Source organism: Triturus cristatus, chromosome 12 (genome assembly GCF_964204655.1).
Source record: "Triturus cristatus chromosome 12, aTriCri1.1, whole genome shotgun sequence".
Taxonomy (NCBI): Eukaryota; Metazoa; Chordata; class Amphibia; order Caudata; family Salamandridae; genus Triturus; species Triturus cristatus.
In genome coordinates this window covers 228,602,098-228,624,437 of record NC_140595.1, presented here as the reverse complement: position 1 = coordinate 228,624,437, position 22,340 = coordinate 228,602,098, and the positions used below count along the sequence as shown (strand labels likewise).

General features: G+C 43.4%; 1 protein-coding gene across 1 annotated transcript in view; it reads right to left on the bottom strand.

Moving 5' to 3' along the window:
• Positions 1–22,340, bottom strand: part of KCTD19 (potassium channel tetramerization domain containing 19) — a 1,216,368-nt gene that overhangs the window by 688,265 nt on the left and 505,763 nt on the right. Inside the window, exon 7 of the mRNA XM_085637050.1 lies at positions 3,757–3,917. Coding sequence (XP_085493176.1) covers positions 3,757–3,917 — 161 coding nt within the window. The remainder of the gene's footprint in view (positions 1–3,756; positions 3,918–22,340) is intronic.

Here is a 22,340-nt window from a genome sequence, read left to right as displayed (position 1 = left end):
TTCCTTGCATTGTGGACGATATGTTGTAAAAATAAAAATGTGTGGCGGTGGCTAGCTCGACACTGTAAGATAAAAGGGCCTTTGTCAGCTCCAGTGTGCATAGGCACCCCTTCTCCACTGACTCTGAAATAAAAAACTCTTGACAAAGGCAATGGGAAGGTTGCTGGAAGTAAATATGTGGGGCGTTAATCTTCTGATGCTACAGAACAAAAAAGACGAGCTACCCTCTTGAAAAGGGTGAAAGTTTAAACAGTTGTCCCAAAAGCACTAGCTTGCATGTAGTCCCAACTGATACAAATCCATAATATAAGATCACTGCCTTGGCCACTGGGGCTTGGGCTGCGATTGACCAGTGTCAGTCGGATAGTGTTGGACAGATTACAACAGTGGGCAGAATCGCACGATAAACTATCCGACCTACAATACGGCTTCCGTCCCTGTATTGGGACTATTGAACAGAGTCTTAATTTAAGCCTGATTATCGGCAAACATGTTAAGATCAAAAAGGGGCAGATATACATAGCCTTTGTCTACCTTTCATCGGCTTTCGACTGCGTAATACATGATAAACTTTGGCAAAAACTAATTGATATGGGGGTGGAAACATCTTTAATTAGCTTCTTACGAGATCTATATACGGGGTGTAAAGCCGAGGTTAGATTTGGTATTAATGGAGAATGCACAGACACCTTCAGTGTGGAGAGAGGGGTGAGACAGGGATGCGTCCTGGCCCCCTTCCTGTTTTCTTGATGCATTAACAGCGTGGGGGAGGAATTAGCGGCCGCAGTAAAAGATCTACAGCAAATTGGTTTGCGTCCAGTCCCGGCCCTCCTCTACGCTGATGATGCGGTCTTGATGGCCCATACCCCGCGTGCCCTGCAATCACTGATCAACAACTTTGTAGAGTATATGGAGAACCTGGGGCTCAAAGTCAATCAAGCCAAGACATTCATCATGACGTGTGGTAAAAACAGTAACAAATGCAGAAGTATAGCAATAAATGGGTCCCAAATAGGTTTTACAGAGACTTTCTCCTACCTTGGAGTTCTGTTCGATAAGGAGGGGTTGTGGAGGAAGGCCATCGAAAATAGAAGGAACCTATTTACCAAGGCATGATGGGCCCTGAAATGTTTTGCCAGACGTTTGGGAACAATTCCCCCAGATCTGATGTTGAGGGTGTATAAAGCAAAGTGCACTAGTGTCGCTCTCTATAGGGGCCCCCTGGCCTGCAGAAGCACATGTTTCAAGAATTATCCTTGACGTATTTGTAATTCGTGCAAGAATAGAAACCGATCGACGTGGACTGAAGTACGCACCCTCTCGAGAACAGGAATGTACACTACTTAGGTTTGTAATTTGAACAGCGTTTCCATGTTTCGAGAGTAATAATCCTCAATAAGAGCCCGGAAACTTTCAGCGTTACACTTAGCACTATACCAGCGCCCCCAAATTAAGTTAGCAGCACTTTTAGAATACAAGTTATGAAGCGCTATTTAGATGCTAAATGCAGTACAGTTTTGGCGCTGCAAAGAACAACGAAAGTGGTCACCGCCAGTGCGTGGACGCCCAGGGACAGGCCGAGGAGCACACAGAGCAGCTGCAGCGCTTTCATGGCGAATTCCGTTCCTCTGTGGTGAGGAAAGGGGTGCTCCTTTCGGACATGAAACGACACAGGTTTAATATTTAACCTCTCTTAAAATACTACCGAGGGGCTTCTTTGGAAGATCAGCAGCACTGGAATGTGTAAAGAGCCCGAACCCAAACACCGCCCCCAGGAGCCTGGCCAGTATGTGGCTGTAAAGCAAGGGATACTCGAATTCCACCGATGCCTAAATAGGATTCAAATGTGTCTGCTGCTCAACATGATATGTTGCATAGCAACAAAACGCCTAGGCAAATAAATACAAATTAATATATATTTTAACGAGTGGCTCTGAGGGTCTGCACATTAAAGCGTTTCTCATGTCTTAAAGAGGAATTCAGGGATCTGTGGTGGTAACACGGAATATTTGGTATCCTCTACTTTCCCATCATTTAGAAACGAAATGACAAAACATGTTTATAACGACAGAAAGGTGAGAAGGGTTACTGAAGCGTGACACATTTGGACAGGATTATGACCAAGAAACAAAGCAATCCATCGGTATTTTATCACGAACAACCTTGCGACGTGTGTACTGTGTTTAACAGACGCAAACCCTCTGTCCCCAAAACGACGTGGGCAAGGAATGGAAATACTTCTATAATAATGAATGCAGCAAGGAACAAGTCGACACAAATGTATGCAGTCGCTGCTCACGGGGGGGGAATGAAATATTTAAAAAAAAAAAAACTTACCTCACAGCCGGTCCACGGGTCCACGCCACCTCGCTCTCAGACCTCTGATCCCCTGGGCGCCTTCACTAACGGTACTGGAGGAGGGGCCTGCCAACCCCTCTCAGCCAATCCTGGCGCTGGATTGGCTAAGGGCACAGCTTACGCTACGCCCGCCGCCTGCCCATTAGGAGACCGAGGGGCTCCTAATGGGCATGCGAAGGCAGTAAAAACACAAGTACGCATGACTGGGCACGGAGTAAAAATTAATCTCCATGCCCACTCATGCGCACTTGTGCTGCCTTTCCCTGGCTTGTGACAATGCATGTCAGTCAACATGACGCCGGACCGCCCACGGTCCGACGTCATGCTGACTGACATGCATTGTCAGTTAGTTCTCCCCACCCTCGGCGTCTCTGAACTTAAGTAAACTAAGTTCAGAGACACCGAGGGAGCTGCGGTCGGGTGCGCGGGGCGTGGGGGCTACGCCCCAACGTCCCAATGGACGATCCGCGCCTGATAATATTTGAATAAACAAGGAAGCACAGTCCACAGAGCTTCATGCCCGGTGAAACAGTGTGAAAAACGCTCGTTTTTCATTTCTGAATGGCCTGGCGTGGGCCAGGATATTCTTTGGGTGGGCCTGGCCACCTGGCACACCCTCTAGAACCGGGCCTGCATTACTGTATTGCTTGTTTGTGTTTTGGTGAAAACAGAAAACGCCTATAAAGAACTGTTTAAAAAAAAAAAAAAAGTAATCAATATTAATGATGTAGGTTGGATTGTGACCGACTCCGAATCGGAATTTAGGGAACAGACGTACTTGAATATCGGTTGGTTCGGTAATCCGTATTTTCTTTTAAGAACCACTTAGAAAAGCATCACGCACGCTTCCAAGAGGTGTAACAGGTGTCGCAAGTGCTGAACCTTACAAATCGCCAGTGGTGCGAGTAAACGGGCCTTGCTTTATTTGCCCCGCTAGAATTCGATTCGTTGAGGCGTTCTTCGAAAAACACTGCGCACTAGGAACAATGGGGCAGATTTACAAGCCCCTTGCGTCACTTTTAAAATGGGAAAAGTGACGCAAAAGTGACGCAAGGGGCTTGTGAATCTGCCCCAATGTACTTTTAACTCCTGTTCGTCCGGTACCGTTCTCACAAAGATGGCGCATATCATTAAGGTCTTTACCAGACTCTACATGCTCATATTTCTTCCCAGGCTGCTGATTCTGCACAGCTGACTTCACTTTAACTATATTCTTGAAACCACCGTGTTTGTTTAAAATTCGTATTTTCAACCCTGACCTTATGATGACTGGATCACTCTCTACAACAATATTTCTAAATGACCTTAAGCTTGTGCAGGCTGTATAGCAAACGCTTCCAATAATTGTGTAGATTGCAAGTATAAATACATTTTTCATTTCAATACATATGTACTTACTAATGTTGTGAATCTGCACAGTTGTTTTTTTCCTTAGGAAACATTTGAGTGCATCTTTGATCGGCTCATATGTGATGTCTCTTTTGTCCAAATATGTACAGAGGCCGCAGAGTTCTGCAATGTTTTCCGTCAGTGGCAGATTACAAGTTCCTAACCAGTTCCTTTGGGACAAAAATATAAATAGGGTACGTTTACCATACAATATGTCCTACAATGCATGAAGAATCAACATACTATTGCGAATTACGTTCAACTAATGATAGTAGCTCATGTTGGTTCACTCCTTTACTGTTCTCGTTATCTAGACATCTAATGTTAAAACATCTCCAATTTTCCGTTTCCATACTGTGCCAGGAGTGGCATCGGATGTGACTGATAGGACCGGATTCTTGCCTACCTGATTATCACCAAGAAGCCTCTCAGGTCGCCAGGATCTTTTTATCTGCTAAATAGTGTTGACGGGAGAAAATTCAAATCTCAATACATAATTAACCAAATTAAATTTCCGTTTCAAAGGACCACTGACTCCGAATCTAAATTTTTAGGATTTTATTACAACCAGTAATAAATGCACATACACACACCTCAATACAAGGTGAAGGAAATAAATGGGCACTAAAACAAAAGAAATTCTACGTAAAAGTCTCATACGACTCAGAATAAAAAGAATAATTAATTCTAAGAGCATTAATTAAACAATGGTTAATCCAATCTCTATATCTGAAACCATTAGCCTAAAAGAAAATCAGTTAGTCTTTCCCTACTCTATCTCTAAGGTGACATCCCTACTTAACATTTCCCTTCCCAGGCAAGAGAATAAAAAGGTGTCAGAAGTGAAGACTTCCTAAGAAGTACATTCACTTAGTCAGAGCTCGATCTAAGATGCTCCTTCTAGCTTCCCATCTATGCCCCAACTACTCAACCCTCCGAGAACTGTCCCTAATACAAAATCCCAAAAACGTAGAACACGCCCTTCGGCACACCTCTTCAGCCAGGTCTTCTTCCAGTACTTTTCCAGTGAAACTTGTCTCTCATCCAACGACGGTTAGCTTGACCTTGGGTCCCAGGCACCTTCTCCACTGAAAGTATCATCCTCACATTCCAACGTACTCCCCTGTTGGCTTCCCGTACCATCCTAACTCCTAAAACAAAGTCCTAGTCTCACTAACAAGCTAAATGTCCTTGCACCTGCAACAGAAACATGGGAACGAGAAACTTTTCACTTCTCTAAGATTTTCCATCATCCTGCAACCCAAAGCCTTTACCAAGGGAAATCATTTTCGGCCTACAACGTTTAGCTAACATAAGGAAACGAACAGGCCTTTCTCTTTGAAACGTATATGCGATCAGGCCTTTACACTGTTAAACACTCCTAAATCACATTGTAAGCATTAATTTCATCACTCTTATACACGTGAATAAGCAAACTGCACGTGCAACTTTAACATGGCACACGTTTAAACTAACACATTGCACTACGTGAAAATCAAACATTATGCGTTTACTGAAATACATTCGCAATGATCTGCAGCATTACTTTTCATGAAAGTATGGTTAAATTTCTAAGCACACCTATGTTAAACAATTCTAATGATACATTTCTATGGCACACTTAAACTACATTGAATAATATGTGGGTGCTGACTAACAGTGAATAGGATGCACCCCTACAAATTTCAGAATAACGTGACGCTCTATCAGTTCCCCCCTTTGATGACAAATGTCATCACACCATCACACAATTAACTCCCTTGGAGAAAGAACCGACCTAAACAGTACTAGTTGCCATCCTCCCCCGTCAGAACCTCTCCATATTCTTGATATTCTGATATTGACTGTCCTGCAGTCTAGCCATTCGCATTTCACTCGCTCTGAGAGCTCTTTCAATTCTGTTTCCTCTGTACCACTTGTAGGCTCTGATGAATTCCCACAAGCAGACCACACAAACCACGACAATAATGATCGGTTTTAGCATAAACCCAAGGAACCCCTTTCCCAAATTCGCAAACCAACTTCCCACACGACCAAATCCTTTCCCAATCTTTTCCCTTCTTCAGTCAAATCCTCAATCTCTTGATGAATAGTGGTAATGTTATCTATACAACTCTCCAAATCCTTGCTGTTGTCTGGAATATACGTACAACATTCCTGAACTTTCAATAATTTACAGACTCCGCCCTCTTTTGCCAATAATACATCTAAAGCAAGGCGATTCTGCAAAACCATCGTCCTTATCGACAACATCTCTCCATCCACCAATATCAAAGACCTTGCTGTATTCATTGACAACTCATCAACCACAGTCGCCAGTCTTCTGATCTTCACATCGTTCAAAACCACACCCAAACTCGGTATCATTGCTCCAAAACGATCACCAATCACTGCTCCCGCACTCGCAGCTCTCCGTACTTTAGAATGATGTCCAGTCTCCAGACGCTCCAAATCTTCTGCATGATAGATTTTCGGGAAAATAATGGCCAAATAACATGTACCATACCAATTCGCAGGCAACCTCACATAAGCATTCCTTCCGCACACATAATAAACAGTTGGAATCACTTGCACCGAGCCTTGCAGAAAGTTCTTAGCTGAGTCTTCCATTGTGAAGATGTGATCACACGTACTTTGACCTGCCGAAACCTTTTCATAATAGGTCTGAGGATGTCTCACACACAACTTCCCCTTTTGAACCTGGTCCAGTGCTATGGGTCCATAACTTCCCCTTAGATCTATGTAATCTCCCCTCATCAGTCCAGTCTACTGGACTATCTCCTGTATTCCGTATCTGTGTTAGTTTTCTATATCTATCCTCTACCTGACCTACAAACTTCTTCTCTGTATCTGACAATGAACATGTCAGATTATGTCGGTGAGCATAAGCCGTATCCAGTTCCAAAGACGGTATGAAATACTTCCGAAGTCTGTCTTCCGACTTGTAGTAATCATATTTATTCAAATGCTTATAAGCTGGAACTTCAGGAAGTACTGCATCATAATTGGAAAAGAAATACTCAAACTGACCTCTCTCATAGAAGATGCTAAGCAACAGAATACAAGAAATTCCATACGTCAGTGGAAGGTGATGATATCTAATACCCTCATCCACAGAAGAAGGTAACTGCATACACACATAGCAGTCTTTCGCATCCATCGCATCAACATATTCGTACAATAACTTTGCATACGCATTATGCTTAAAATCACTTCTAGATATATCTATGTGAAATCTACGATTCTCTTTGATTAGTAAAGCTCTTTTAGCTCCTATAGTGACTTCCTTTTGGCTAGAAATGGTAGGTGTAGGTGTTCCCTGTACCTCCCCTTCTTGCTCATGTGAAACGACATACGAGGCTATAACTATTACGGCTATAGAAACTATTACCAACCCTATAAGTGTACCTATCACTAGTGGAGACCTGCGGTGAGTATTTTCAGCATCTGCGATTTTTGCAAAGCTCTCAAAGTTCTTGCCTTGACAGCAACAATTAAGAGTCTCTTCTCTCCTCCAGATATTGCTCGTCAACCAGTTCAAACGACACTTCAAAAGCTGGAAATCCCCTTGCAATTTTCAGTTCCTTATTTACACAGTCCACAAAAGAACTCCCTAGCCCTATTTCGTTGTCTTGACGGAAAGTCCCTAAATGTATTCTTCTTTCAATCGGGCCTAGGATATCTTCTTATAGACTTTTTTATATACAACAAAGTTCACCTTCAGTCCAGGATAAGATCAGCTCCCAAAATCTCTAAAACACCTTGCAAAAGTTCAAGACGAAGCACCACTAATTCTTGATGCGGTGGTACAAAACCAAAAGTTGGAAAAACCAGCGTCTCCAAAATCAACTCACGAATCTTGCTCAGAAGTGGTGGATTTGGAATATTGAGAGTCAGTATTCCTTTGATCTCCACCCCTGAAACCAATAACAGCACGTCTATTTTCAGATTCGGAGAATCTCTGACCAGCGTCAAAGACCTCAGCCTCCCCGTGCTCAACACTCCTGGCATCAGTCACAGCGTATGTCCACTCCGGTGAGGCGTACCTTTGACACGGCACTCTTGTTCTCCTAGATCTTCTCAAGCTTCCTCGAGCTTGCTCTTCGTCACTCTGTTCAGATTCAGACATTTTAGAAACTGGTGCAAGATCTCTTTCAGGTACCAAATCTCAAGTTCAGCCGTCTCTGACTCACGGGCCCAACTATTTCTGCTTCTATGGCACTTCTGCTCTCCCTTTGGGTACCCTGTGCACTACTTCCTTCTTCAGCAGAATTTGACTCTACTCCCCCCACAGCAACACTTTCTCCGTCTGAGTCAAATTCGGGGCTTCGATTTGCACAACCCCTTTTCAGCTCGATCTAGTGCACAACCAACTGCATCAGCAACCCTCACAGCTTGGCTTGCCCTCTCAGATGGCCCTGCCACCTCAGCTGGATTTTCATTTACGAGAGGGGCTGTATCTTCCAAGGGTGCTGGAACTCTGCGGGTATGGAAGGCATGCACCCAGTTCGGCAGTCCCCCACACTTCACTGCCATGTTCGTGACCAGTATTACCTGGTACGGACCACGGCAACGAACATCCAGGCAACTCTTCCTCACGTGTTTACGCACAAGCACCCAGTCTCCCGGGCACAAGTCGTGGCACAGGTCACTTGCGGCTGGAACAGTTGCTGCTTGCACCTGCTGGGACACAGAACGGACTACGTCTGCCAGTCCCTTTACAGTAGTCGAGAATCAAGTCATCAGTGATGTTAATCAAAGCGGTAGCAGGTATCGCTGGTAATCGCATTGCCCTCCCCATCAGGATCTTGTGTGGTGATAGCTCTGTTCTCCTATCAGGAACACTACGAAGGCTCATAAGGACCAAGGGCAGTGCATCAGGCCATATCAGGGATGTCGAAGAGCACACTTTCACCATCCGCGCTTTCAAAGTCCCATTTACTTGCTCCACAATCCCACAAGCCTCCGGTCGATAACTGCAATGCAATCTCTGATCCACATTCAAGGCAGCACAGAGCAACTTCATGATCTCACTATGGAAGTGTGTCTCTCTGTCCGACTCCAACGAGGTCGGAAAACCGAACCTAGGGATAAGTTCCCTCAGCAATAGCTTAGCTACAGTGAGTGTGTCACACCTACGTGTTGGGTAAGCCTTCACCCATCTTGAAAAGACACATACCACAACTAAGATGTACCTCAACCCATTACACTTTGGCATCTCAATAAAGTCCAACTGCATCCTATTGAAAGGCCCTCCTGACCTCCCAATGTGACTCAAAGTTACAGCAGTTCAATTTCCTGCATTCATCTGCTGACATGTAACACACCTCTGACATACAGCTTCAGCAACTGCACGAAACTTCGGATTGTACCATGTCTGTCTGAACACTCGCACCATTGCATCTCTACCAAGTTGTACTGCACCATGTATCAATCTTCCCATTGGGTTCAACAAACACTCTGGTAACACAGCTCGTCCATCTCTCAAAACCCACACATCCACATCTCCCTTCTCACATCCTAATCTTATCCAACCATCCCATTCTTGATCAGATACTTCAACCTGCATTCGTTTTAGTTCCTCCCATGTATCGGCCATGGCTAACATCATGATGAGCTCGGTTCTTTCTTGGCTTTCTCCAGTGTACCCTCCAGTAAATATACATCCTTGTTCTGCACAAAACCGGGCAACTTCATCAGCGTAATTATTTCCTAGGGAAACAAAGTCATTTCCTTTACTGTGGGCCGAACATTTGACAACTGCAATCTCTTTCGGACATTGTAATGCTTCCAGCAGCTGTCTCACATATTCCCCATTTCTGATGGGTGAACCTGAAGATGCCATGAACCCTCTCTGTGACCATAACTGTCCGAAATTGTGAACAACACCAAACCTTTACTGACTGTCAGTGTAAATCGTTATCCGAACCTGATCAGCAGCCAAACAGGCACGGGTCAAGGCAATGATTTCAGCTACCTGTGCGGAGTGTACTCCTTCTAAACAAGCAGCTTCAACCACTCCTGTGATGGTACATACAGCAAACGCTGCTCTCAATCGACCAACATCGTCTCTTAGACATGAACCGTCCACAAAGAAAATATCATCAGGGTCAGGAAGCGGTTCATCAACAATGTCTGGTCTCAGTTTGGTGCCTAGTTCAGCCACATCGAGACAATCGTGATCCTCACAATCCTCACCATCTGCATTTAGAATAGACATCAATGTTGCCGGATTTAAAACAGAACACCTCTTCAAAGTCACATTTTCTGCAGCAAGTATAACTTGCTCATAACGTGTCAACCGGTTGTTCGTGAGGTGCAGTGTTTTAGTCCTTGTCATCGACAGTTCAACAGAATGTGGCACATAAACTGTAAGTGGATGTCCCATCACAATGCTCTCACATCTTTCAATACTGACACCTGTTGCAGCAACGGATTTAAGACATCCGGGCAACGCAGAAGCTACTGGATCTAAAGTAGCTGAAAAGTAGGCAACTGGTCTACGGACACCTCCATGATTCTGAGTCAGGACCGACAATGCACAACCTTCTCTCTCGCAACAGAACAATGTTAATGCCTTGTTGTAATCAGGCATTCCCAAAGCTGGAGCGCGACACAGGGCTTCTCTCAGCCTCAAAAAGGACAACAAACAGTCATCGTCCCATGGTAACGGATCACTCACATCCTTGTGCGTCAGCCGTTGCAAAGGCTTCGCTTCAAAGGAGAAATTGGGAATCCATTGGCGACAATATCCAACCATCCCCAAGAACATTCTGACTTCTATCTGGGTGGTGGGCACAGGCATATTCATAATAGCCTCAATGCGATCTGGTGACACCTTTCTCCTGCCCTTCTCAATTCTGTGACCCAAATACTGTACTTCACTCAAACAGTACTGCAGTTTGTTCGGGGACACCTTGTGTCCATTCTCTGCCAAGTGATTCAGTAAAGCAATGGTATCAATTCTGCAAGCATCTTCAGTTTCTGAAGCAACGAGCAAGTCGTCAATGTACTGCACCAGAACAGAGTTCTGCGGCAACACAAGACTTTCAAGATTCTTCTTCAATATCGGATTAAAAATCGATGAGTTCTCTGTATACCCCTGTGGGATACGACACCACTTTAACACACGGTTCTCCAGCCGGAAAGCAAAAAGAAATTGGCTTTCCTCATGGAGCGGTATCGAGAAGAATGCTTGACACAGATCAATCACTGTAAACCACTCAGCTTCACATGGAATTTGAAACAGGATCACAGATGGATTCGGTACTACCGGACAACATAGAACAACTATCTCATTGATTTTTCGCAGGTCCTGCACAATCCTGAATTTCCCACGCGGTTTCTGTAGTCCCATGATAGGTGAATTACATGGGCTACCCATGATCTCTTTCAAAATTCCCTGCTTGATCATAGACTCAATTACAGGTTTGATCCCTGCAATAGTCTCAGGTGACAAATTGTACTGGGGTGTCCTAGGAAATTCTACATTCGGCTTGACCTGAATCTTCACTGGCTCTACTCCTTTGACCAATTCGATCTCTTCTCCACTGAGGTCCCACACATCAATTGACACAGAATCCCTCAAATCAAGTGGGAGCTCCTCCACTGTCAGCGCCGGGTAAATTTCTATGCACACACGCTGATTTGCAACCTTAAAGGTTGCATCATCATCCTTTGTTTGCACTTCGACTCCCTTCGGTGTGTAATAAATGGTGCAATTCAGTTTGCACAACAGACCTCTCCCTAACAGGCAAACTGGACTCGAGTCACACACCACGAACTGGTGTCGATCTCGGAATGTTCCTATTCTCACAGGAATTGGCTCTGTCAATGGGCTAGTCAATTTCTTATTTGCTACGCCAACAACTTGGATTGATTGTCCCGAGAGGGGTAGGTTAGGGACTACTGCTGATCATACAGTAGACCGGGTAGCACCAGTGTTAACCAAAAAGGTGGTAGGGTGACCATCAATATCTGCTTCTACAAATGGTCCCCTCTGGTCTACCTCCAAGACTGCTCCAAGCGTGCAGTCTTCCTCCCCCCTCAGGCACCGTCATGCCAATGGGTCTGGACCGAACTCCTCACACCCTTCGAACAAGGGCATCTGTTGATAAGTTCGAACTCCTTGCTGAACACTTTGAACTCTAGGTGGCTGAGGAACTTGCACCTGTGGAATACTAGTCCCCCCTTTCACCATCCTAGGTCTAGTCATTGTGTGAACTTCCTCGGGTACAGGTACCTGAACTATCTCTACTTCTTGCTGCACCTGATTCATTGGATTCAAGGAACACTCGCGTTTCCAGTTTCCGACCTGGTGACAAAGATGACACGCAGTGGTCTTTTTCAATGTCGCCACATCCATCCCTGTCTTAGGATCAACTGACTTTGGTCTTCCCTGACCATGGACATTCTGATTCCCTCCTGGATTATTTCCCTGCTTCCTTCCTAACGTCCCTCCGTTAGGCTTTCCCTGAGCTATTTGCATCTGAACGAGCATCAATTTGTCCTTCAACTTCCTGTGCTTCGATTCTATCTCATCACTACAGTACCTGGCATACCGCAAAATCTCATCCACTGGCTTATTCTGCCAGCAAATAAAATGTTGCTGTATCATGAGACTAACCTTTTGCCTCAAACCCAACACAAACTTCGAAACAAACTGTCCCATGTCTTTTGTATCCAATACATCTAATTCACTGTACTGCTTAAAGGCCTGCAAGAGTCTTTCATAAAACTCATGCACTGTCTCTTTCGGCTCATGCACTGTCCAATCTATTTTGACCCAATCGATATCCTGAGGTAAAATCTTCGACTTCAGCCATGTAAATCGCTTGTTCGAACTTCTTCATGACTATGGGTGACAGACCATTCGAGATGGGATCCCTGTCAGGTTCCGAAGTCGGCCATTCGACAGCAATTTTACATGCTGATCACAAATCGCTCAGAACCACAATATCAAACAACGTGTTCAAATCAATCCACAACACCTTTGAGATCTTGACAAACCGATCAACCTGCTTGTACCACTCGACTGGCTTTTCCCTCAAACGAGGGAAATCATTTGTAAATGCAGCCAAATCACCCCTACTCCAAGGCACATGCACGTACCCTCCATTCTGTACCCCTCGTAAAGGGAAATTTCCTTCATCCATTATCCCCCCACCCGGCGGTGGCGTCTCTCCTATCGTCCTTTTAGAACTCTTCTTCTTGGACCACCTTTCTTCCCATTTGTCAAGCATGATCCATGCATGCATTTCTATAATCAAATCCTTGATATGAGTCCTCAATCCCATGGCCCTTTTCTCTTCCAATTCTTGGTCGCTATACTGTAATCTATGGCTCCCCTGCAATGATTTCGTTTTAGACAGGTCCACCTCATACATTTTAGCCAATTCTGACAACTTCTCATGTGCAGTTTTTGCCTTGCGAGTCACATCTTTCGCTACAAAAAGTAACTCATCTTGCTCGTACATATACGTTCTTTCAAGAGGCAAATTTCCACTTATTATCTCATCTACTTCTGCTTTCAACCTTACTACATCTAGCGTTCTCCCTCTCAAGGTTCCCTTCAGTAATTCTCGACAAACTGCCCCATTCCGTTCCTCATACTCGCAGTCCTGTTCTCGAGGTCTATTCTCTTCTGTCATGTTCCTAGAGACTGGTCTGCCTCCTGAGTTACCTCGCTCCTCACTCTCTACCATTCGTTCACATTGATTCCTTACAGGAGGTACCCACATCCTCAGATCCGACCTTGACGCGGCCAAGGACCTTGGTCTTACTGATCTCGCATCCACCTGTCCCTTAGAGGAATCTGCTGTAGCCGGCAATGGCGTACTCCATTCAATATGTTTTGGAGTCTTCTCCATCCCCCTCACTGATCCATTTTCCTCTACCACGCTCCTCGATCCTACAGCTGACTGTACTACACTCCCAACTCTCTCTTGGTCTGGGTCGTAAACTGAGACAATGGGTCCAATGGTAACCGGTACCTTTAGAGCATCTGGTAACCTCACACTTCTCCCAACCTCTGTGTTCACTACAGGCTGATTTTTCGAGCCTTCATTTCCTGTCGAAATTTTCCCTTCTACTCTCACCTCTGACTGAGTCTGTGATGCACTAGTCCCTTCTGCTTGAACCAACTTCCCTTCATAAGAATCTGGATTGTATGGAGGTGGTCTCTCAGACAATAACCTTTCTACTAGACTGTCATCTGTATCACTGTCATCGTCATCTACACTCTAACTTAGCACTGTCTGTCTTCTCTAGTAGTGGGTACAACCTGTCCCCCTCTATCGTTTGCACTCTCCACCTCTTTTCTTGTGCATCCCACCTCGCCTCCTGGAATGCCTTAATTGACTTCTTCACCCTTTCTTGACTTCGGTCTCTTTGCCAGTCATGCGCTGCTCTTATCCATGCATGCAATGCCTCAAACTGAGTTGGTCTTGGCAAAGGTCGCAACAAAGACATTACAGATTTCAACTGATACAACACCTCCAGCCTGAAAGTACCATATCGTGGGAAAGCTAGTTCTCCCTCATGAGGAGTCATTTTATGCCAATTTTCAAGCCTAATTGTAGTATACAATCCCACATTTTTTGCCATATAATGCGCCGGAGTATCCTCGGGAGGGGCTTTTTCTCCCCCTCGTGTAACCACATGTTTGTCACCTCTAAATAATTCTCGAAAAACCTTAAAACATTTCATGATGAACAAATTTTCGATCGCACACAATGGTTTCGTTCACTTCCTGATGTCAATCCACCAATAGCAGCGCGACTCACACCGACTGACCTATCGAAGCGTGACACCTTCTGACATCACTTTTCCTCCGCCAGCAGCAGTTCCCCTCCTTCACAATTCACGTCTCACCCTTGTATTCGTCCCATTCACACGCTAAAATAACCGTCTGTCCCAAACAAGTTATTTCTCTGACTGTCCGTCCACAGTCTCTCGAAGTTGTCGACCTCAACTGGCAACTGTCTGTCCGTGAAACGACCGGACAATCGCCTCTCTGATAGGTTTCAATTACTCAAATTCCACATACAACAACCCACGACCAGCGTCGGTTACTCATGCACTCACACATTCGCTCCCCCTATCTCGGTCCGGGTAATCGATGACGTTTCACGATCCCCTTACGGTGGTCAACAAAATCTACCGCGGGTGTCTTCTACACCACAATCACTTAAGCTACTCGTCGAGCCTAAGATTTTCCCGGGCTGCGCGCGCTCACAGCTTGATCTCACAATCACTCAACACTCACTCCAACTCCGCAAGACATCACACAATCGAGTCAACACCGCAATCTACAAACATCTCACCCTATTCATACTCACTCCTCCACAAACTGCTGCCTTCCGCCGCACTGCTACTCTCCATCAATCTCCATCAACTGCCGTCGTCCGCTGCTTGGCATCCGACGAGTCACCATCACTTGACTTCTATGGGCCTCTAGAATCTCTTATCTTGATCTAGATCTAGATCTCCCCTCACTATCAGAGATAACCATCCTACTCTGCTACCAACTGATAGGACCGGATTCTTGCCTAACTGATTATCACCAAGAATCCTCTCAGGTCGCCAGGATCTTTTTATCTGCTAAATAGTGTGGAGGGGAGAAAATTCAAATCTCAATACATAACTAACCAAATTTAATTTCCGTTTCAAAGGACCACTGACTCGGAATCTAAATTTTTAGGATTTTATTACAACCAGGAATAAATGCACATACAAACACCTCAATACAAGGTGAAGGAAATAAATGGGCACTAATACAAAAGAAATTCTACGTAAAAGTCTCATACGACTCAGAATAAAAAGATTAATTAATTCTAAGAGCATTAATAAAACAATGGTTAATCCAATCTCTATATCTGAAACCATTAGCCTAAAAGAAATTCAGTTAGTCTTTCCCTCCTCTATCTCTAAGGTGACATCCCTACTTAACATTTCCCTTCCCAGGCAAGAGAATAAAAGTGTGTCAGAAGTGAAGACTTCCTAAGAAGTACATTCACTTAGTCAGAGCTCAGTCTAAGATGCTCCTTCTAGCTTCCCATCTATGCCTCAACTACTCAACCCTCCGGGCACTGTCCCTAATACAAAATCCCAAAAACGTAGAACACGCCCTTCGGCACACCTCTTCAGTCAGGTCTTCTTCCAGTACTTTTCCAGTTAAACTTGTCTCTCATCCAACGACGGTTAGCTTGACCTTGTATCCAGGCACCTTCTCCGCTGAAAGTATCATCCTCACATTCCAACGTACTCCCCTGTTGGCTTCCCGTACCATCCTAACTCCTAAAACAAAGACCTAGTCTCACTAACGAGCTAAATGTCCTTGCACCTGCAACAGAAACATGGGAACGATAAACTTTTCACTTCTCTAAGATTTTCCATCATCCTGCAACCCAAAGCCTTTACCAAGGGAAATCATTTTCGGCCTGTATTCGGAATTTACCGAATCGGTAAAATTACCGATTCGGTAATTTTACCGAATCGGTAATTTTACCGATTCGGTAAATTCCGAATACAGAAATGAGATGTAGGGGGAGTGTGTGGGTGATGTTTAGAGTCGGTATTTACCACCAACTAATAGTTGGTGGTAAATGAAGAATGGATGTGGAAATGCATTTCAAAGCGCCTACAAGTGTGCAATGTGGCAGACATACATGCCCTTAGGGCATGTATGTGTGCCACATGTGCACACATGGCCGTTTCAGGGGTGCAACAGGGTGTCATTGTGACACCCTGTCACCCTTGCATGTGTTCCCCCCATTACCGAATCGGTATTTACCGATTCGGTAATGAGGCATACCTTCCCATCAATGGGAAGGTATGCCTCATTACCGAATCGGTAAATACCGATTCGGTAATTACCGAATTTTAACGAATCGGTAATAATTACCGACTCATTACCTACATAGCATTTACCACTTCATAAATACCGAATCGGTATGATTCGGTATTTATGAAGTGGTAAATGCAAGCCCACCTACATAAGGCCCTAAGTCTTAGAAAGGTAACTGAATGAAAGAAAAATGACATTTTAAAAACTTCCCTTACAAAGTCTTTTTGTTTTATTTTAAAGTGAATGATAGGGAAAGAGAGGGATTTGTAACTGAATAGGCCGTAGCAATGAAAGAAAGACACTATAACACTGCACCTTTAAGGGCACGCTGATCTCCGGTATCCCTTTATGCCCTGCAGGTGGCCGCTGAGTCAGTTCAGGTTTTCGCCTCTTGCCTGCAAGGACCTTGGAGCGCTGAGCTTGGTTTTTAAAGATTTATTTCCCCTTAAAATCACATCAGAACCCTTTTAATAGTGATTCACTCTATACAATTTAGGGCGAAGATTATTTTTCTTTAATTTCCTGACTGGAATAAATTTATTTTTGGGTAAAATGTTCTTTATTTTTGCGATCTGCCTGGAGTGTGGCAGAAAATGGACAAAACAGGCCTTCTCTGGACCAGTATCCTATGTTTAGCAGATTTGCATAACCCCAGAAGATTTTTTCACTGCAGCACCTGCATATTATGATATGTTTTTAAAATGTATTACGCGCAGGAATCACCCAGGGGGTTGCATAAAAGGCAAGAATTCTTGGCTGGAGAAACAGTTGAGGGGGGCAGAAAGGCTGCTCTCTCTACCAGTGCCCCTATCTCACCCTCTGAGGACTCCCACAGAAGGAGATTGAAAAAAAGAAGGCAAGGTGAGAAACAACGTACCCAGCCGACGTCAATGGCATTGATGCCAAGAAGAGGTATAGCGCCTATTTGCTCACTGTTAAGACTGGGTTGATGTTGAAAACATATAACCGTGAGGAGAAGTAGAACATTGACATGAAGGAGTTCATTAAGATAGACGCATTCAACATCGAGACATGGTTCAACATCAAGACACTCTTATGCTTCAGAAAAGAAGATGTCGGAGTGACTTTCGAGGATGAAATCTTGTAGGCTTCCTTCTGAATCAGACTCTGAGTACTCCGAGTACTTCAGGGCTTAACCTTCAGTTCGGCTTCTCCAGTCTTCATAACAGGCTCTTCTTCTTCACCCTAAAATGTTTGATGATGTTCACAATGTCACCTTCTCCTCCACTTCCTCAGCCACCTCTGAAATCTCTGCCTCCTCTGCCCTCCAAGGATAATTCCTGCGGAAATTGCCCCAACCATGCCTACTAGGCATCCCCAAGCACCTGCTCGAGGTATCACCATCACTAATACCATTCCATGTCTCCCAGGCACTCTCTCAAGACGTAGACAAGATTCCACATCCCCACTGAGGTCTTCAAAATCTTTTCACACTACCACATCTGTGTCCGGAGGTCATCCCAACTACTTTGCCAACCTAAATTTAAGTATCCTTTTAATAACTCAAAATTCCTGATTAAACTCTCTGGGTGGAGGCAGCGGCAGCGGCAGATTGGAGTACTTTAACACCAGGGTTGGTGGCAAGTGATCTCTACCAGATGATCTCGTCATATATCTCTGTTTAGACCAAAAACTCAGAGTCCATGTCATTGGTTATCATTGTACTCTATGTAGAGACTCTCTTCAGCAATGTAATTTCTGTACTGTGAAATTTTGATTGGTTGTTCGCTCCTTGAATAATGACTGCCTAGTGGTCATTCTTAAGGTTAAAGAGAAGTATGCAAATTGTACACACCTGGTGATCTGAATAATCCCTTACTTAAGAGGTTTCAATGCAACTTTTGGGTTTGAGTAATCTATTTTATTGTATTTTCTACTTTTTACTTATTTAGAAATAAAAGCATAACATTCTTCAACTCTCAGTCTTTTTAGGCCTGGGAGAATTTTTAGCTCTTCCCAGAATAAAAAGGGGGAAAAAGTTGCACAAAACCTAATTGATGCAATTATAGGGAGGGTCCTGAACACTATCCACTTGCTAAGTCGATTAGGAATTTTGTTGCCAAACATTTTCCAACATATTCCTTTGATAAATATGGTACAAAGTCATTTTATTAATGGTATAGAAAAATCATCTTTTATAGATGCCATCCACGTAAATCCTCATTTGGCTGATTCAAATGAATATGCGTAATACATAAATATGTTGAGCAAACAATGTTCTCATTTGAATGAAAATAATCCCTGACTATCCACCCTTTGATTTGATAACTTTCTGCAATCTATTCATGATACAAATATACAAAGGGAAAAACTACAACAACAAAAAATTGGAATCATACGAGAGTCCAACACTATTATAGTCAAACAAAAATCAGATTGATAATCTAAGAGATAATAATATCTCAATCTCCTCCTATGAAAATATTAGCCCCCTGTCCTCTACCGCTTTGCTGTATGCTCTTTTTCTAATACACAAGACTCTCTATGGTATTCTTGAAGCCATTGTTGTAATAGAAGTCAACATAATCAGTCATCATTTTAAGTCAAAATCCTTCTGAAACTGTAGAAAGTGAACATAATACCATCAATCTGCTGAGCTCATGTTGGTGAAAAAGAGATTCCCATCCTATGGGTTTTGAAATTGTGCTCTCAGTACAACCTTGCCTTTGGGAGGTCACAGCAGAAAGGCAAAATAAAAAATCTAGATCCAATTCATAGAAAGGTGTAATACTATCAAATCATTGACGAAGAAAAAATAGTGAGAAATCAGTTAAGAAGTATGATATGGAGACTCTGACTCCTACGAGTGGCAATTTTGAACTACGTGCAGCTACTGATGCACCCAGCTCAAAGAAAAGCTTAGAGATATTATAGAAATAGCTGTTTGTATATTTAGCTATAAATAGGAAAGGTAAGTGGGCTAAGAAACTTCAACCACTAAATCATTTCTTTACCCCAGCAGACATAAAATCAGAAGACATGGATACAGTTTATTTTGTTAAATCATTGATAGGGAGTGAGGCAACAAAGGTCTCCTTTTATTCCACTTTTATTGTGCAAACAATCTGTAAAGCCAAAGAAAGTCTACATTCAGTAGGCCGAGTAATTATTTCAAAAACTGATAAACATGCAGCGGAGGAGAAATCGAAATCCATGTTGACCTGTCATGCGGGACTGATGGCAAATCAAATGGTTTATACAAGACCCTTTCAAAATCAATACTCTTGTAGATCAAATTGAAAGAAGGATAGGGAGATTGAGACCGAGCATAATGAAAAATCTGACAATCTTTGGATTGGTCTGTGCAACGGGTTAAAAAAACAAGCATTTGCAATGCAATAAGTCTTGCATTTACGCAAGACCTATTGCATTGCAAATGGTAGTCATCATGGACAATGCAAAAGTCTTATGCTTTTCAAATTACAATGGACACCCGAAGTATGTTTGCCTGTATGGTTAAAAAAAAGTTTTAAAAAAGGAAAGTTATGCTCTTGATAGATGTCTATATGCATGCATCAGTTCACTCAAGAAACCTGATTTTTTTCAGTGTGGTCACCACAGACTTATTTTGTGTTTGTTTTAACCTATATTTTTTGATGGTTTTAGAACTATGTGCACTTTACTCTGAAGTCACTACTATATAGCACAAAATGTACCCATGGACTCTAAGTTAAGTGCCATTCATGGACTGCAGCACTTATTGTGCCATCCACTACAGTGACAGAGTAGAACATGTCTTTAGGCCTTTCATTTTAATCTGACTGCGCCAGTTGAAATACTGCAATTCGACCTGTCAAAATAAACCCTTTAGACAGTTCAAAACCTCCCTATTAACTATTATTAAGTCACCCCTATGTAGGCCTTGGAGCCCAGAAGGTGGGGTACATGGCATTTAACAGTAGGGCATGGAAAACATTAAGGTTAACATGTCCTTACAGTCACTAGCTCCCAAAAACTGTTTTTCACTGTGGCAGGCCTAGCTATCCAACATAGAAAATCAGAGCACAGATTAAAATCCTAATACTGTATCTCTGAACTGGGACTATATTAAAAAATACTATTTTTAATAGGTATTAAAATTCAATTCAATTGTGATGTTGGATTTTTAATAAATATTAAGGAAACATAACTCATAGAAAGTTACTTTTTCCCTGCCTGAAGTTCCTGGAGGCTAAATGTATATTTGTTCTCACACTTCTGCCAGCAAGTAATCAGCATTTGAATAGTTGTGAAACAGGTGTAGAATGCTTCACATGAGCCAACAATAGACTGACCTGAATGGGCAGAGATAACTCCTCTGAAATTGACAGAATATATAGAGTGGTGGGCTGGTGACATCCTTTTTGTCATTACAGTGTCAAATTTTGCTTGCACGTCAGACCCTTCTGGAAAGGTCTGCTCAATTTTTAAAATATGACTCGAGGCACACTTGAAAGGAAGGGAAACAGGGTTCAAAACATCTCTTCTGCATCCTTCTGGTTGCTGAAGGAGCTGCTTTGTCCCAACTGACTTCTGTCTTTGAGTTTTTACATTTAACACTAGGGGCACACTTGAAAGGAAGAGAAACAGGATGCCAAAACAATTCTTGTGTCTCCACTATTCAGTTGCTGAAGGACCTGCTGTGCCCCACCAGACTTCTGTCTGTGAGGTTTTACAATTAATATTGGGGGCGCACTTGAAAGGGCGGTAAACAGAATGCAAAAACAATTCTTGTGTATCAACTATCAGGTTGCTGGAAGTTACTACTTTTGTTCCACCAGACTTCTGTGTCTGGGTTAATTGTGGGTACAGTGACAGCCTAAACTAGATTTTAGTGTTAGATGTTGGTGAACACTAGGATTAGCACTGCGCACACCCTGCAAACACCCAAATACTTTCACCATCTTGAAAATGATAAAGTATGTAGAGTGGTTGGCCAAAGACCTTTTACCCCAGTGGTTAGGGCGCACCCAGAGTCATTGTCACCGACTAGCTTGTACCAGGCATAAATGTGGCACCTCCAGGAATCCACTTCAGAAAACTCCTGGACCTGAGGAAGATCAGAAGAGGACTGAGATTGCTGTCTGCGACCTGAGAAGATCCCTGAAGGACTGGACCATCTCTCTCTTGTACGTAGGACAAATAAGTCAACTCCAAGGTTTATGACATTGGCCTCCTGTTAAAGCTACAGGGACACAACAAGCTGCAGCTACGAGGCTGACCAGTGGCAATTGGACCTGTGCTGGATCCGGATGTTTGGCTGCTGCCTGACATCCTGTGAGGCTCTAGACGTCTCTCCTGAGGTTCACAGAGGCCTTAGAAGCAAACTCCTGTGGTGCTTTTGGACTTAAAGAACTAAATTCAGAAGTTAAAATCTTTGACCAGGCCAAACCTGACTGGTCTATCCGACCCTCACACCACCACACTCAGCATCAAATTGCACGTAGGTTCTGGTCTACCACGATCATTGACTATCATTGGCACTTAATGCTTCTTGGTGCCAGTCCTATTTAAAACTTTAAAAATTCATATCTCGGGTTTTCCTTTCTGGGTGTCATGTTGTTTATTACATTTGAATCTATTTTTCAAACGTATTTGTTTTATTGTTTTGCATTTCGACTTTATGACTGTTCTGGTACTGCATAAGGAAAAGTTACATATTTTTAGGTATAGTTCTGCATCGTAGGTATTTTCATTGCAGTCATAAAACTTGAATAATTCTGTGCTGTTTGCGTGCATTCCGGAA